This window comes from Hetaerina americana, unplaced genomic scaffold, assembly GCF_022747635.1.
Source record: "Hetaerina americana unplaced genomic scaffold, ioHetAmer1.1.p SCAF_7, whole genome shotgun sequence".
Lineage (NCBI taxonomy): Eukaryota > Metazoa > Arthropoda > Insecta > Odonata > Calopterygidae > Hetaerina > Hetaerina americana.
In genome coordinates this window covers 38,920,825-38,935,439 of record NW_027287316.1, presented here as the reverse complement: position 1 = coordinate 38,935,439, position 14,615 = coordinate 38,920,825, and the positions used below count along the sequence as shown (strand labels likewise).

The 14,615-nt window shown below is 36.3% G+C and overlaps 1 protein-coding gene across 1 annotated transcript in view; it reads right to left on the bottom strand.

The window, feature by feature from the left end:
- Positions 1 to 9,136: 9,136 nt before the first annotated feature.
- Positions 9,137 to 14,615, bottom strand: part of cysu (Curly Su) — a 44,287-nt gene continuing 38,808 nt past the window's right edge. Inside the window, exons 14-17 of the mRNA XM_071595449.1 lie at positions 13,347 to 13,439; positions 12,124 to 12,293; positions 10,377 to 10,485; positions 9,137 to 9,392 (exon numbers count right to left, since the gene is read on the bottom strand). Of these exons, the coding sequence (XP_071451550.1) occupies positions 9,251 to 9,392; positions 10,377 to 10,485; positions 12,124 to 12,293; positions 13,347 to 13,439 (514 nt within the window). The 3' untranslated portion in view covers positions 9,137 to 9,250. The remainder of the gene's footprint in view (positions 9,393 to 10,376; positions 10,486 to 12,123; positions 12,294 to 13,346; positions 13,440 to 14,615) is intronic.

Here is a 14,615-nt window from a genome sequence, read left to right as displayed (position 1 = left end):
TTACCAGAATCAATTTCCTTAGTTTATCTCATTTCTGCTCAAAGAAAATTGTGTTATATCAGTGGTAGGCTTTTGCACAGCTTCATTTAAGGAATAAAAGGTCTAAGCTTGCTTGGGACAGCTCCTGACATTTTTTGCAGCACTGTAAGCAACCCTGGAATCAAAGATTCAGGGTTTGTATATGTGTGTGTGTATGTATATGTATGTATATATATATATATATATATATATATATATATATACATATACATACATACATGTATATATATATATATATATATATATATATATATATATACACACACATACACACACATATACATATTTATAGAATACATATTTTCATTAAAATATATATATACAGTGGGTCATGGTAGTCCAGGGATGGTGCATTGGACTACCTACCGGAGGGCCCGGGTTTGGTCTGGGCGAGCCTCTCGGGGCACCTGCAGCTCCAAAGCTATGTGAATTTTTGGGAACCAAATCTTCCTGGAAAAGTATAACCGCCCCCAAACCCTGATGTGTGAATTTTACATGCTGTAGGGCTTAGTCCTGGGTGAACTCTACTATCACCTACTCAACTGATCTTTGGGTTGATTACTGTGTTTTTGGTTATAAATATACACACACTCATAATTATACAAGTGTTTGTTTCCATGATCTCATGAATGTCAATATTCCAGCTTGAGTATTAATCTACTAACTGTCAGTGATATGAACATTGCTTCCTTCAAGTACTCAAGAGAGTTCAAGAGCAGCATAGTAACTGTCACGAGTGCAATATCTAGAAAGTTTCTATAGCTTTGTGATAGGGCAAAATTTTGTTTTTCATGGCAAGGCTACTTCATATTTGGTTGGATAAGGTTTCCAACCTTAGGTTGGGTAAGGGAAGTTATTTGAATGATAAATATACACCGCCAAATGCAGCCTTGACACAACACAAGGTGATATGAAACATATACATACCAACACTACATATGAAAGAGTTCTCAAGATACAATGTTGTAGCATACAGCTAACCTTTTCCAAGAAAGACTTAATCTTGCTTGGAAAATGTCCACAATTTGTAAACCTTCCCATATTTGTTTGTTTAACAAGTGACCTTTTCAAAGAGATCTAATGGGTAAAATGTATCACCTTTAATGGAAGGCAACTTTTCTTTCATTTACTTACCTTTGAAACATTTTTAAATTGAGTTCTGCTAACCAAAAAATTGGGAAAGTCAATTGTTGGACTACCCATAAACTTCAGAAGGCCGTAATCCTGTGAATTCTTCATTTTTGTCTTGGGACTTTGTCAATAGAGGCAGTCTTGGGCTGAATTTTTGAAGTGTTGTTTCCTACTTATGTTAAAATCAGGAAAGACTCGTAACTGTCGGTGAGCTACACAATATATATACAATATTTCTAGGGCATCACTTTTCAAATATGCAATAAATCCCATTTAGCCACGGAAGCAGTGCATGCTGGTACAAACTCCCAATTCAAGATCCCCATAGTGTTTGCTTTTTGTTTCATACTCTAAAACAGGCCATAGTGTTCTCAAGAGGTATGTCATGCCTCATCTTCAAAAATTGTTTCACATGTAGTATGTTTTGTAAACTTTCAGGCATAAAGAATTTCTTCTATTTATTAATTGGTTTACTCCCCTTAAGCCAGTTCAGCTTGGTTTCATCATAAATAAAATGTATATTTATTTTGTTGGTGTACATCACATCAATAAAAAGGTTACTTACAATACATAGGGGCATTTTAGAAACAAAAATTTTGACTTTTCTTAACATAATGTACTAAATTCATTCCCAGGGTACTACTAACTACTGAATCCTTGCGTTTTAATATATTAGAGGCACACACTTTAGGATTGCAGGAGGGGAAATGACATTGCTGGGACAGTATAATCGTGGTTATCCCTCCACTGAGAAGGACAATCATTTCTCTGTTATTTTCTTTATTCGCTTTTCACTGAATAAAGCCTCTTAAATCTTTTGTCATGATAATATGTCCTCAGGTTAGAAACCCTAGTCATACATTGCGTGCCACAAGAAACACAGCAAATATCTAGATAATTTACTGAGCCTCTTAAAAGTGCCTCTCCAGCAGCATTGAAAAGACTTAAAAAGAATAAAAATCATACCTTCAAGACATTCTAAAACCTTATGTAAGTGAAAGAGGTGAATTTAATACTAACTCTAAAATGAGGAATAGCTTTCAAGCTTGTTATCTCTAAACTAATTCTTAAGTTAAATATAAGATTAGATAATACCTTTAATAAGAATTCTCATGTAGTATCCTCATTGTTAGCAGTAAAAATTTCATCAATCCTTTTTTTTTCCAAAAAATATACTATATCAATTGGGTTGGATGTTATACAAAAATGAGTGGAAATTCATAAAGTTAGTCACTCATATTTTTCCTCTCTTTTTTAGGGATCTGGATGCAGTGGCTAATTAATTTGCTTCTCATCCCAAGGGTCCAGGTTTGAACCCCAGAGGTGGCATTTTTTGCATTCATATCCTGATCCCAGCTTTTGGTACTATGTGAAGAGGGCTTGGAGTATACTATCCATTGGATGGGACATAAATTTGTGGACCCCTTGGTACCAATCATTAAGAGTAGGTAAATGTCTATACATATATGGGGTTCTCTCCACTATCCCCTGAACATCTTATCCTTACCAAATTACCAACTTATCCCTAATGGTGCAAATGACCTCGGCTATTGGTCACCTCTCCTAGTAACTACTACTATCTTGCTATATATTTGCGGATTTGTCAATCTTGTGTATATGATATGCATATTCAAGTTCTTCTTGAGTGAGGGCATTGAACAGCCTTCATATTTTGACCCCATAGAAACCAGATGGAAAGACACTCTTAATCCAGGTGTCACTCGAGTCACCATTGGCATTTTGGAGTCCAAAAGTAGCATATTTTTTCCCAAATAATTTCTCACGCAATGAAATATAGAAACACTTGTTTAAAAAATCATAGGATTTGTTCTACAATGAACATTATGTCACTGAAGTGATTGATGACTTGCATTAGCCTTATATACTTTAACTCTCATTCCATAACTATCACACTTGTAACTCTTTGCCTGACTGGCTAACTTGAACTTGATCATCCTTAGATGTAACTAAATCCTCTCCATCTTTTTAAGAATGATACTTTGTATCAAATTAGCTGTGGGTGAGATTAAGCTTATTGTACTATAGTCCTCACAAATGGCTGCCTTTTTCTTGTTTGGGATAGGAACTTACACCGATCTGATGACATCTTCCAGCCAAATCCTCCCCATTAATGCTGTGAATTAACCCATCTTCTTTCCTTGTTTTTGGTTCTGTGCAATTAAGGAATGGGAAGAGTTTGAATACAAAGCCTGGTCTTTTTAGTTTGAAAATTTTTCTATCATATACAAGTTTGCCCCATACAAAATACATGTTAATTTGTATTGGAATTCAAATTAAGTTCCCAAAATATTCATATGCAAAAAACCAATTTGGTGCTCCCTATAGTGCTGCACCCAGTGTATATGAGGTTGTGGCAGCCCTCTTGCTCCCTAGTGGCTATACTGTTTGAAGGGGATCGAGATGGTGCGGGGGCTAACGTACTGGCTTCCCACCCTGAGGGCGCGGGTTCAAATCCCGGCGGTGTTGAATATTTTTCAGAGGTATCTCGATCCCTACTTGAGGTGCTTTGTGGAGGGCACTTTGAGTGAGTACGGCGTCCGTCGGATGGGACGTTAAGCTGCGGACCCCTTGGCGCCTTTCGTAAAGAGTAGGCTAATGCCGACGCCGGGTTTCTCTCCTCCCTTAATCCTTTCCTGTCCATCCCCTATGGCGCAAATGACCTTAGCTGTCGGTCGCCTCCCCTAAAAACTACTACTACTACTACTGTTTGAAGATGTTAATAAGTGGCTGTAAAAGTTAACTCAGTGAAGACAAATTCAATTAATTGTTAACTTAATTAAGATGAAGTTGATGATAAATTCCATTTAAGTGAATTCAGAAAAATTGTGTTAGATATCATGCCCCTGATTTAGCAAAATTTTATCAAAAATATTTTTACTTCTGTGAAAATTCTTGATAATAAAGTGCCCATGTAACAAAATAAATTGTTAAATCTGGGAGGATTATCACTAAGACCACAATCAACCAAACAGTATGACCTTTGGGATAATCTTTCTTAATTTTATTTTATGGGTATACATGCATTCTTTAGTTATTTATAATGAATCATTATGAAGCTGATGAACTGTACTTGCAAATCTCTAAAAAGGCAGAGATGTCTTGTTGAGGCTGAAGTATGCACCTTCTATCTCTTTTTGTCCTGCATTGGTTCCAACCAAATGATTTTCCCATAAGGATCATATTTTGTCTTAGAAATTAATGTTTAATATCCCAGGTGTAATGCTATGTTTATTCTAATAAAGTAAATTAATTATGTTGACTAATAACCTGAAAATAATTTAACCATAGTTTAAGAGTTTATATGAAAAGTTTAATTTTTAACTGAATATTTTCATGTTTGATGCAATTTTAACTAAGACTGCTAGTACCAAACTTATCAATTTTTAAATATACAGATAATCCTAGCCCACTCTCTAACCACTCATTCCTCCATTTTACAACCCTGAACACTAAAATGTGGTGGAGTTGCAGTACATCCCAATTTGTATGGCCCATTCCACAAATATTTTTGTTGTGTTCATAATCTGTGGTCTGATACCACCTCGATCATATTGTCCCCAGCCAATATTTTAAAATGGTCTAATTCTAGAATATTGAACTATCCGATTGATTGGCTAGTTTTTTAAGAAACATTATTGATATGGGTTCACAAAATGATTGCTGGGTAACTACCAAATATTCCGGAGGATCCACAGTTTAATTTTAAAACTTCATTTTTACTTGCTTGGTGGTGTGAATGATACATTTTTTTTCTTGTCTTAGAAACTTATATCACTCAACATTTGTCTAAAAAGTTTAAAAGAAATTTGAATAAAATTCAGAAAGTATGTCATAATCTCCCAAAAACCTTGAGCAATTCAGTGTCATTCATTCTTGTCAAGTTAATTTGCTGAAATAAAGTCCTTGAATTCTATTTGAAGGATTTTATGCCATTATGTGTAGGTTCAGCAAATTGGTTGTCCTACTATTCCACCTGTGCAGTTCCCACTGGTCTGTGATCACTTTAATGTTTAATCACTCTAGGATAGTTAGTCTATCGAACTGGTTAATTCTGTGGAAAGATTATCATTAATTAGAATTTTTCCCCCTCCTCCAGAATCTTCTATGTCCTTCTACATTGATCATGCTCCCAGATCATGTTCACATATTATTCTGCTCTTTGAACTCCACTTGTCTCTCTTCTTGGAATATATTTTGTCAAAGTACATAAATGCTGCTTCAATATTTGCCCTCCTAAGTGGTGCATCCCACTTACCCATTGCGATATGTTTTAATTATATTTTATGATAATAATATAATGATTTATTTCCCCAATTGACAACGACATAGTTTGGCACAGAATATCACTAAAATTACTGAATTATAAATAAACACCCAAGGAACTGTTAATATGGCAAGACTTCGAAAGAGTGGTCTGCAGTTGGCTCTTTAGGGTTTATTGCGCATGTTTATAACATGAGAATCTTTTCAGTTCAGGTTTATCTGCAAATTCTTGTGTAGCTATGTGCGAAAAGAGTCATTTTTGGACCTGAGCAATGACCCTGTGGCTATTGGCTAATCTTACTTCTTATTTTGTTTGCATACTGCTTATCATTCATTCCTTACACTAACAATATTATATGATCAATGTAAAAGGTTGCTCAACAAGGCTTTGAAGAATTTCAAGTTAACATTTTTAACATAGTTTCATTTAATTCACGGATTTTGTTTGACTTTGAATGGTGAAATTATTTACTGGAAGCTCATGCAATGTTTGTGTACCACTTGGGTGACCAAGGCATGATCATATTGAAATCACCATTCGTCATAATGAAGTGGTTATTTCATTTATTTCTGAACCTGGGAGGAGTGTCTAATATCAATTTAGTGCTGAATTTATTTGTTAAATTTGTTTTTCTGATTTTGTGACCTACCTCTCTGCTGCAGACAGCAAATACATGCACAACTCTTTCTCCATCATCATTTTAAACAGTCAAGTCTTCCTAAGAAAATCAACAGAATAACAGACTTTCCTATCAAATAGAGTACCTCAGCATAGAGTGCAAAGTAGTTTGTAGCATTCATGCGGTAACGGTATAGGATTCCTCAGGCATAATTCACCTGAGCTTTTCTTCACCTTATTTTCAAAATGAATGAGTAATTGTGTCATTTAATTCATATTCTGGTATGAAATTATTATAAATGCTGTCATTTTTTACAATTCATTAAGAAATCGAACCTTAAAAGATAATTCAATTATTTATATATTGAATAATTTTGAATGTCAGTAGCAATTGATAGTGCAATAATTAGAGTTTTTCCATAGTCGTCAATGAATTTCATTAGATATGCAATCATCATTTCATAGTTTTCCTTACTACATAACTTATAGCACTGCAAAATAATTAAAGTTCTATATTATGATATGTTATACTTTTTAAATAGCATTGGTGCCACACACTTCCTGCAGCATTGAAACAAAAATAATTGGGAAATGAAGGTGACTCAAGTTCAATATATGAAATTTTACGAAGTGTTCCATATTGGGTTAGTGAGGAAGGAGTGAAATAATCTTTGACAATTGACTTCTTCAGTAGAACACGCAAATGCGTATATTTATTTTAATTTTTTTCACAGAGCAATATGTACAAAGTTTTTTTGTTTTTCTTTAATCTCTTCATAAACTTGAAATGTCTCTGTACAATTTCATTCTTCACTTTTCATTTCTTTCTTACATCAATAAAATTAATTAATCATAGTAATGTCTATATGCAAAAAATAAACAAGTGAGAAAATTGACATATTCTTCTCCTTGTGCAGCTACACACGCCAGGTCGCTGCCGCATCGTCATTTTTCCACCGATACATAATATTTACACCATTTTTATATAAAAACCAGCCTTTGACCAACAAAAATACGCTCACCGTCTTATAGATCGCATGGTTTAATTAATTGGCCTTACGTTGATGTTCTGACTGTCGCGTAGTTGTTGCGTATCTGAAAATTTTATTTTTTTTAAATGTTTGGTGGCTGGTTTGTCCACATGCATTCAAAAGAACTCAACATGTACGTGTATTCGTGAGCAGAAAAAATATGGCAACATATAGTTTAAATGCGTGATTTAAATATATTTCAAGGGGAAGAGAGAATATTTTTTTTGTTTTATATCTACCGACACGCTCATTCATTACTTTCAGTGTTCAAATGCGTGCAGAGGAGTTGGGGAAAAAATAGCCGACGGGAAAAATGAAAATTACCCACATCAGAAAAAATTCGCAGTAAAATCTTTGCGAAAAATGTCTTAGCGGAAAGATATTTTGCAGTTCAGTGGTTGAAAATGAAAGAATTTATGGAGATGTGAATGTATGTGTTAAGCTTTAATTTTTGTACTCGCAGGGCGACTTCGAGTAATGTTTTCTTTGATTGTGCTTACCAGTAAGGGGGCACTTGGGCTTTGTACCGTTATGTAGGGTTCTGTGATCCCAGTAGGGCAAAAACAAAAGAGGTCTGCGTAAAATCAAATGCGTTCACGCTGAATGGTATATTTCTTATAAAATCGTATTTTATATTCTGAAACTTGGATAAAATTGTCTTGGCATTCCATTTGACGCGGAGTTTAACGGAGGTAGAAATGCGTCTTGGTATGTAATATGCAGTGGCGCAACGCTCATTGTAAACATTGTTTCGGGAGGATTGATTTGAGTAGTCAGATGCGAGGGGTGTGGCAAGGGTTTGTTTCGGTACCATAATATCTTGCTTTTATTCTTCGCCTTTCACCTTCCTTGAGTGTTCATCAAAGCGAGGGCTTGAAGGTCTCTTTCGATATAATCAGGTATCTACTTTTATATGCGTTAATGTTATGGGGTTCATACTATAAAGTTTCACGAAAGGAAGAGGCGAAAAATCGTTGTAGCGATACTCAATTTCTTTTCGATTACTTACATCAGCAACAGGCACTTGTGGAAAAGAATCAGGGATTGAATAGTTGACTGTGGCGATCTGTCAAAAAATCGTTAGCAAACAAATTTTGAGTGAAAAGAATTAGAACTTTCACGCAATTAAAGGAAATAATATATTCAGTGGAAATTCATGGGTGAGACTCTAATGTCCAGGAATCAGTGAGTTGTTTCTAGTTAAGAGTTTAGCTATCCCGGGAAAATTCGAGAATATATGCTCACATTTCAAAAATATTTATCTCTTAGCGATAAGATGTTTAGAGTACGTTCTGGGATGATATTTTTAAAGGTAGAATACTTTGATAACGTAATCACTGACGATCGGGGTTGATTTAACCAAGCGAGAAAGGCATAACTTTACAAAGATGTACCAATAGTATTGCATATTTTGTTCATAGATAATCTGCCATTATAGTCAAAAGTGGGAAAAATTTGCAACACCGTGTCAGAAGAAGACGCCTTTTTTTCTGTGGCGGCGCGAAGGAGCCTGATTCAGTTCGACAACGAGATAAAACGAAGTGTACAAAAAACATTTTGGCACGGAGAAATAACGTTCAACATTTGTCCAAACTTATCCTCCCCAAAAATGTGGTGAGAATACTTGGAATTAAAATAAATAGGGCTTTTAAATCAACATTTAAAAAAAAGAAAGAATATTTTGAAACGACGAAAACTTTTGAGGAAGGTGTTTTTTCATATCGTTTTCTTTTCTTTCGATATCGTACTTTCTTCTCCTAGGCCGCCCATCCACAGGAGCTTAGCGTTGGTGATGGCATTTTCTCCTCCCGACATCGTCGACTGCGTGGTCGAATCGTGATCCCCCCTCTCTCTCTCTTCCTTCTTCCCCCCCCCCCAATTCATTATTCCGTACACTACTTTCCCCAGCACTCCTCCACATCCTCATCAACTCCTCTGCATACCCGCTAACACCCCATGGTCCAGTGGATTTCCTTCCTCTTCTTCCTTCCGGCGGACTCCCTCTCTCTCGCTCCTCCCCCCCTCACTTCCAGGCTTTCCGTGTCCTCCACCTTTGACCCTCCTCCCTCAGACCCCACTTTTGATAACCCAAGTCCTCTCTCTCCTCTCTCTCTCTCTCGAATACAAACTAAGGCGCGAGGGGAGCTCACTTCCCGATTCCGTCGTAAATGGTTCCGGAGGCGATGTTGCCCACGAGTCCGGGTCCCGTGGATACCGTCGGGAACTCGGCCCACTTGGTGAGGTCCACGCCGGGAAGGATGCCACTGCGGCACGGCACGCGGGGATTGCTAAAGGAGGGAGGGGAGACGAGAAAAAGCATCACATTAGGGATGGGGTCAGAAATAGTCTTTTACGGCAGTGGTCGCCTACCTGTGCGTAGGTGACTCGACGGGGAGCTAATAAAAATATGTAAAATATAGTAAACACAGTTGAAAATTCTGATTTACAAAAAAGTAAAATCTTGACCAAACTCAGCAAGTGTCATATGTACATGAGCAGTAGCTTTTGTTGGACTTTTAAAATAATGAATTTTACTCAAGTGATTTTAGGATTAGTATTGCAAGAAGTACTAATTTAACGGCACAATTGGAAGAACACGTAGTACAAAAATGTACTATACTTATTTTTTATTGGAAAAGTTTATTTTAAAATACAATTTCATACATTTTAATCTCTTACGGATCAATTAATCTTTGCAATGAATTCATAATTTGGCAAGGCGAGTGAATTATTTCTGGGTGAGGCAGGCGTCAATCACAGTTATCCGTGAACTGCAGGATTACATTGTATCGTTACAGGGCATAAAGATTGGAAATGGGAGAAAAAAGACTGTGATGACAATTAAGGAGAATTTTGAAAAAAGATTTAAAATTGAGGAATTTAAGTAAAGAAACTACATTTAAACTGTTTCTCAAGCAGATCCGATGCAAGAGAGTATATCTTCCTAGGTAAGCCAGGGGTAAAGGCAAAGTAAAGTGTTTGGGAATCGATCTTTGGTCAAGAACTTTTCTCTGGATGTGCTCTGCCCTGAATTACACGCAACTATGTGCAATATTCCCTACTTCAAAAATTTTTCACTTTCGGTGGAGTTAGTTATGTCTTTAATACTTATGAGGAATGTGAGAAAAAGAGATTCGTATTACTCTGCAAACAATCATCGTCCCTATGAAAAATTTGCTCTTAACCATCTTAAAGTCCTAGAAACATTAGTTATAAGCATTAATTTAGGCATAAGGTGTAAGCGATGCGTTCATGTATATGCTAATACTTACATTTCATGATCTGGAAGAACCATGGGGTAGACTTGGATGGTGTCAATGAGGTCGGTGTTGTCGCATATGAGTCGGGAGAGTCTGGCTTTCCTTATTTCTTGTAGTTGCTCTGAAAACAAAAAAATATACATGGTGTCACCCATTATAAGTTAATAAAAAATCAGAAAAACTCATCAAATTCTTCATTGGGTTAACTGCTGTGCAATAAGACCAATTTCCTTGAGTTGCGTGAGGTAAATTACCAATTTTCCCTTGGATCGTGTTAAACTTCATACCGTGATCGTTTTGGCTGTTTTTTTTGGTGATTTCTGCTGTTAGCATTTTCATTCTGCTGTTAGAAAGTTCATTCGTATGATCATATCATTCGAAATATAATACACCATAATACTTAGAGTATTTAATTTTTATCTTAAAGTAATCATTTAGAGTATTAATAAATTTCCATGGAAAGTTTTAAGAGACAGTGAATAAAACAATCAAAAGAATTTAATGGGCCATTGAAACTACGAGAGAGGTTACTTAGCCTTTGGGATAACGTGCCTAGATTTTTTTGGGCTGTTTACTTAGGTAGACATATATTGGCAAATGCAATTTTTTTGCATTTGAAGAACTTAAGATACAATATCTGTGTCAATTACGGATCAAGGATGTAACTGTCGTTCAATAATTCACAGCATTTAAAGTAGTTTTTCTATACAGGAAATGCGACATGATTCATTGATAGAATGCGTCATTTTGATTGTATCTTTGATTTTATGGCAAAAAGGAGAAGAAAATGGGTGATATTTGTTGATTCCCAAAGTTTTGGTTCAAAATAGCATGGAATATACATGAGTGTCCTTTAAAATAAAGTGAGCACTATGTTTCCATATTTTGAATTAATGTGACTGTTGCTACCGTAACCCCTTGAAAGTCGAAGAACCGATTGAAAATGTAATGGTCACGCATGCCAATTGTGACATATTGTAAAATATGCAGTCGATTATTTGGACAAAAATGGATCAAATGTTCGTTATATGGATAATCGGGGAACTGAATATAGAATATAATAGAATTATGGATTGATTGAACTGATTATCGGAAGTTTTCCCGAATCGAATTTCTCGAATTCTGTTTTCCCTCATAGAAATATTCCCGAGTAACCTTTTTCCCAAATGCCATTTTCCCGAATCATCTTTCCCGAGTACCAATCATTTACGTAATTATTATGTAATTACATAAACGTAAATTCATTACTTCATTTCATTGCGATCTCGATTGGGAAATTTATTGTTTCAACGATGGATACTCCTATAACGCTTGGTACTAAAATGATCTGATAAGACGATTGACGATGTTTATTTGCATTCAATGCATACCAGCAAATGGCAAGACCGTATTTTAATACACATCAATATTCAATAAACTGTGATGAAATATTAAACAAAAAATGTTAATATTTATTAATTTCGGCGAACATAGTCAATCGGGAAAATAGCATTTGGGAAAAAGTTTATTTTTGAGAATGGTCATGCGGGAATTTTGATTTGAAAAAATGTTATGCAAGTGATGAAAATTTCTAGTCATTCCTTGTTTAGTGCATCAAATGAAAGGGTATTTCTATAGTTTCTTATTTCACTAGCTTCAATGATAAAGTAGTTCGGAAATTGCGTAGATATCCAAATATTCTCATTATGGCTGAAAAAATGCGCGGACAAGTGCCAATAAACAATGGAGATTGTTCAAAATGAACTATAAGTTTACTCACCTGGGGTGAATGAAGATGGTTGATCGGCCAACTCATACCAGAATCTGTCTCCTCTCCTGGAGTAGCTGAACTGAGTGGCGATGATGCATGCGAATGTGGGTCCCACCATCGAGCCAGGCAGGGGTCTTTCAGAGACACCACCGGACCAGAGATCAACGTCTGATGGGTGTCTGTTAAACGGAAAGAAATACGAAGTCTTAAGATCATTCGGCAGTGAGTAAGCGGTAGAATCGTGGTATTGTTTCATGATGCCATAAAATTTTCAGCCTTTCAACCATCGAGGCTCTGACCAAATATTTCGCCTGTTGGTGGATGGCCACCTCACTAAAGGGAGCTCGGAAAGCTAACGCCAGGATTTTTCATTGACTCTGTACGGAATGGAAGTATTCTTTGTAAAAATAAAGTTACAAATAGTAGTTTAAGTGTACTCTCATGAAAGTGTCTAATTTCTATAGAAGTGCCGGACTTCTTTTTCACATTTATATTTTAAGGCTCTACAAACGGTGTTTCACTTAATTATGCTTATTTCTGTGAATCTTGGAATAAAACATTAAAGCAGAACTGGACGCAGAAGCTTGGGTATATAATGTGATAAGTACAATAGGTACGCCTTATTTTGGCGCATATGTTTTACGAAACTGAATTCCCACTCACTGTTTTACCTTGGTTTTCAAAGAGAGGGGGTTACGATTGTTGCCAGCTTGTGCGTGGAATCATGTCTACGACATAGAAATGCTTTGCACAAAAATTCAGTCGACTCAAGCAATAGATACCTGCTTTTAGAAGAATACTTTTATATAAGAGTTCAGTGTCGCAATGAAATTTATCTTGAAGTGGAATGGCAATACCAAACATGGGCCATTATTTTACTCCCGTAAATGGTCAAGTGTAATCATACGATATCCCTCTTTTATTGAGCAAGGTCGTTTTTTAAAGCTAAGTTCCATTCAACGTAATTGCCAAGGAGCTGTAAAATAGTGTACAGTTTATCACCAACCGGTTTCAGTGTGTCAACACTTATACTAGAAACGGTGGTGGGTGATGGAAACTGTGGTGCACATTGATGAAACATACATTTATGATTGCAACTTGATAAAGCCGTCCGTTCAAGCATGAACAAATATCAATTTATCCAAACCCTCGGCCGTTTATAATTTATTGATATGAGGATTTTTCACTTCAGTACATGGCATGCATACGAAATATACTTGACGGTGACTTACTCGTAAATAGAGCTGTATCTGTTGATGGTCTCGTTGGTCATCGTTCCAAAGAGTTCCTCGAAGGTATCCGCACCTGGGAGGCCACAGAACTTCCTGTTGGGTGGGGAGAGATTACGTTATTTTTCGTACATATCACATTTCTGCCAAAAACATTATCAATAGAGTGTACTTTAAACAAACATAAACTATGAGGGTATATGTGTATTATATTAAAACTAATCACTTAAATGATAAAAATGAACTCCCGAAAAAGAGATTTTCTGCAATTGAGAAATATACCACGCGAGAATATGCCTTACGGGTATATCGTGGGAATCGGGATGGTGCCGTGGCTAGCTTACTGGCTTCCTACCCCGAAGGGTTTGAATCTCGGAGAGGGCAGATATTTTTCAGTGGTATCCCTACTTGGGCTTCTCTGTAGAGAATAGGAGTTAGTATATCGTCCGTCGGATGGGACGTAAAACTGTTGACCCGGCTTTTCGTAAAGAGTAGGCTAATGCTGACGCTGGGTTTTTCTCCACCCTCTCTCCTTTCCCATCCATCTCTAATGGTGCAAATGACTTTAGTTGTCCTTTGCCTCCTTTTAAACTAGTACTACCTTATATCATAGAAAGGATTACAATAATTAAATAATAAGATTGAATCTCTCACCCTTAGATTTTGGATTTTTCGTGGAATGATTGGAATATTCTTTGTCGTTAATAATATTATTTTCGAATTTTATAAAAAATACATTTTCTCAAATTTTAGTAACAAATAACGTTGACGAAATTTTCTGTTTCTACTGGTTATGTTCAGTTCTATTTATGGAGAGTATAAAACAGCTATAGACCTTCTTGGTATTTCCACGTATGACGTTGGGTGACTCGACCACGATACGTTCTCTGCTTTTCATTTGGATGGGTTTCGTTTCACTGTGGCGAGTGGAAGAGTATTCTTGGCATCCATTCTGGTCTCGGTGGTTTTCTTGAGGAACGATCATTTTACTCGAGAAAGCGGAATATTTTGTTGCAGGAAACTGAAGTTTAACCAGCGAAAATTTTTAGGATAAGATATGCGAACATTTTTCACGGTCGGTATTCACGGTATCCACATTGTGCGCGGGCACGTATAAGTAAATGCATCCTCGGAAGTTAGAAAGCTTTGTAATCCAAAGCGAAGACCAGACTATTGTTGCCCTTGGCGGCAAGATAAAAGTTACTGTGCCAGTTCCCCCCTCCCTCCCTTACTATAATAATGCTTGAAAGTTTCCTCTAGCTCTCCTCCCAC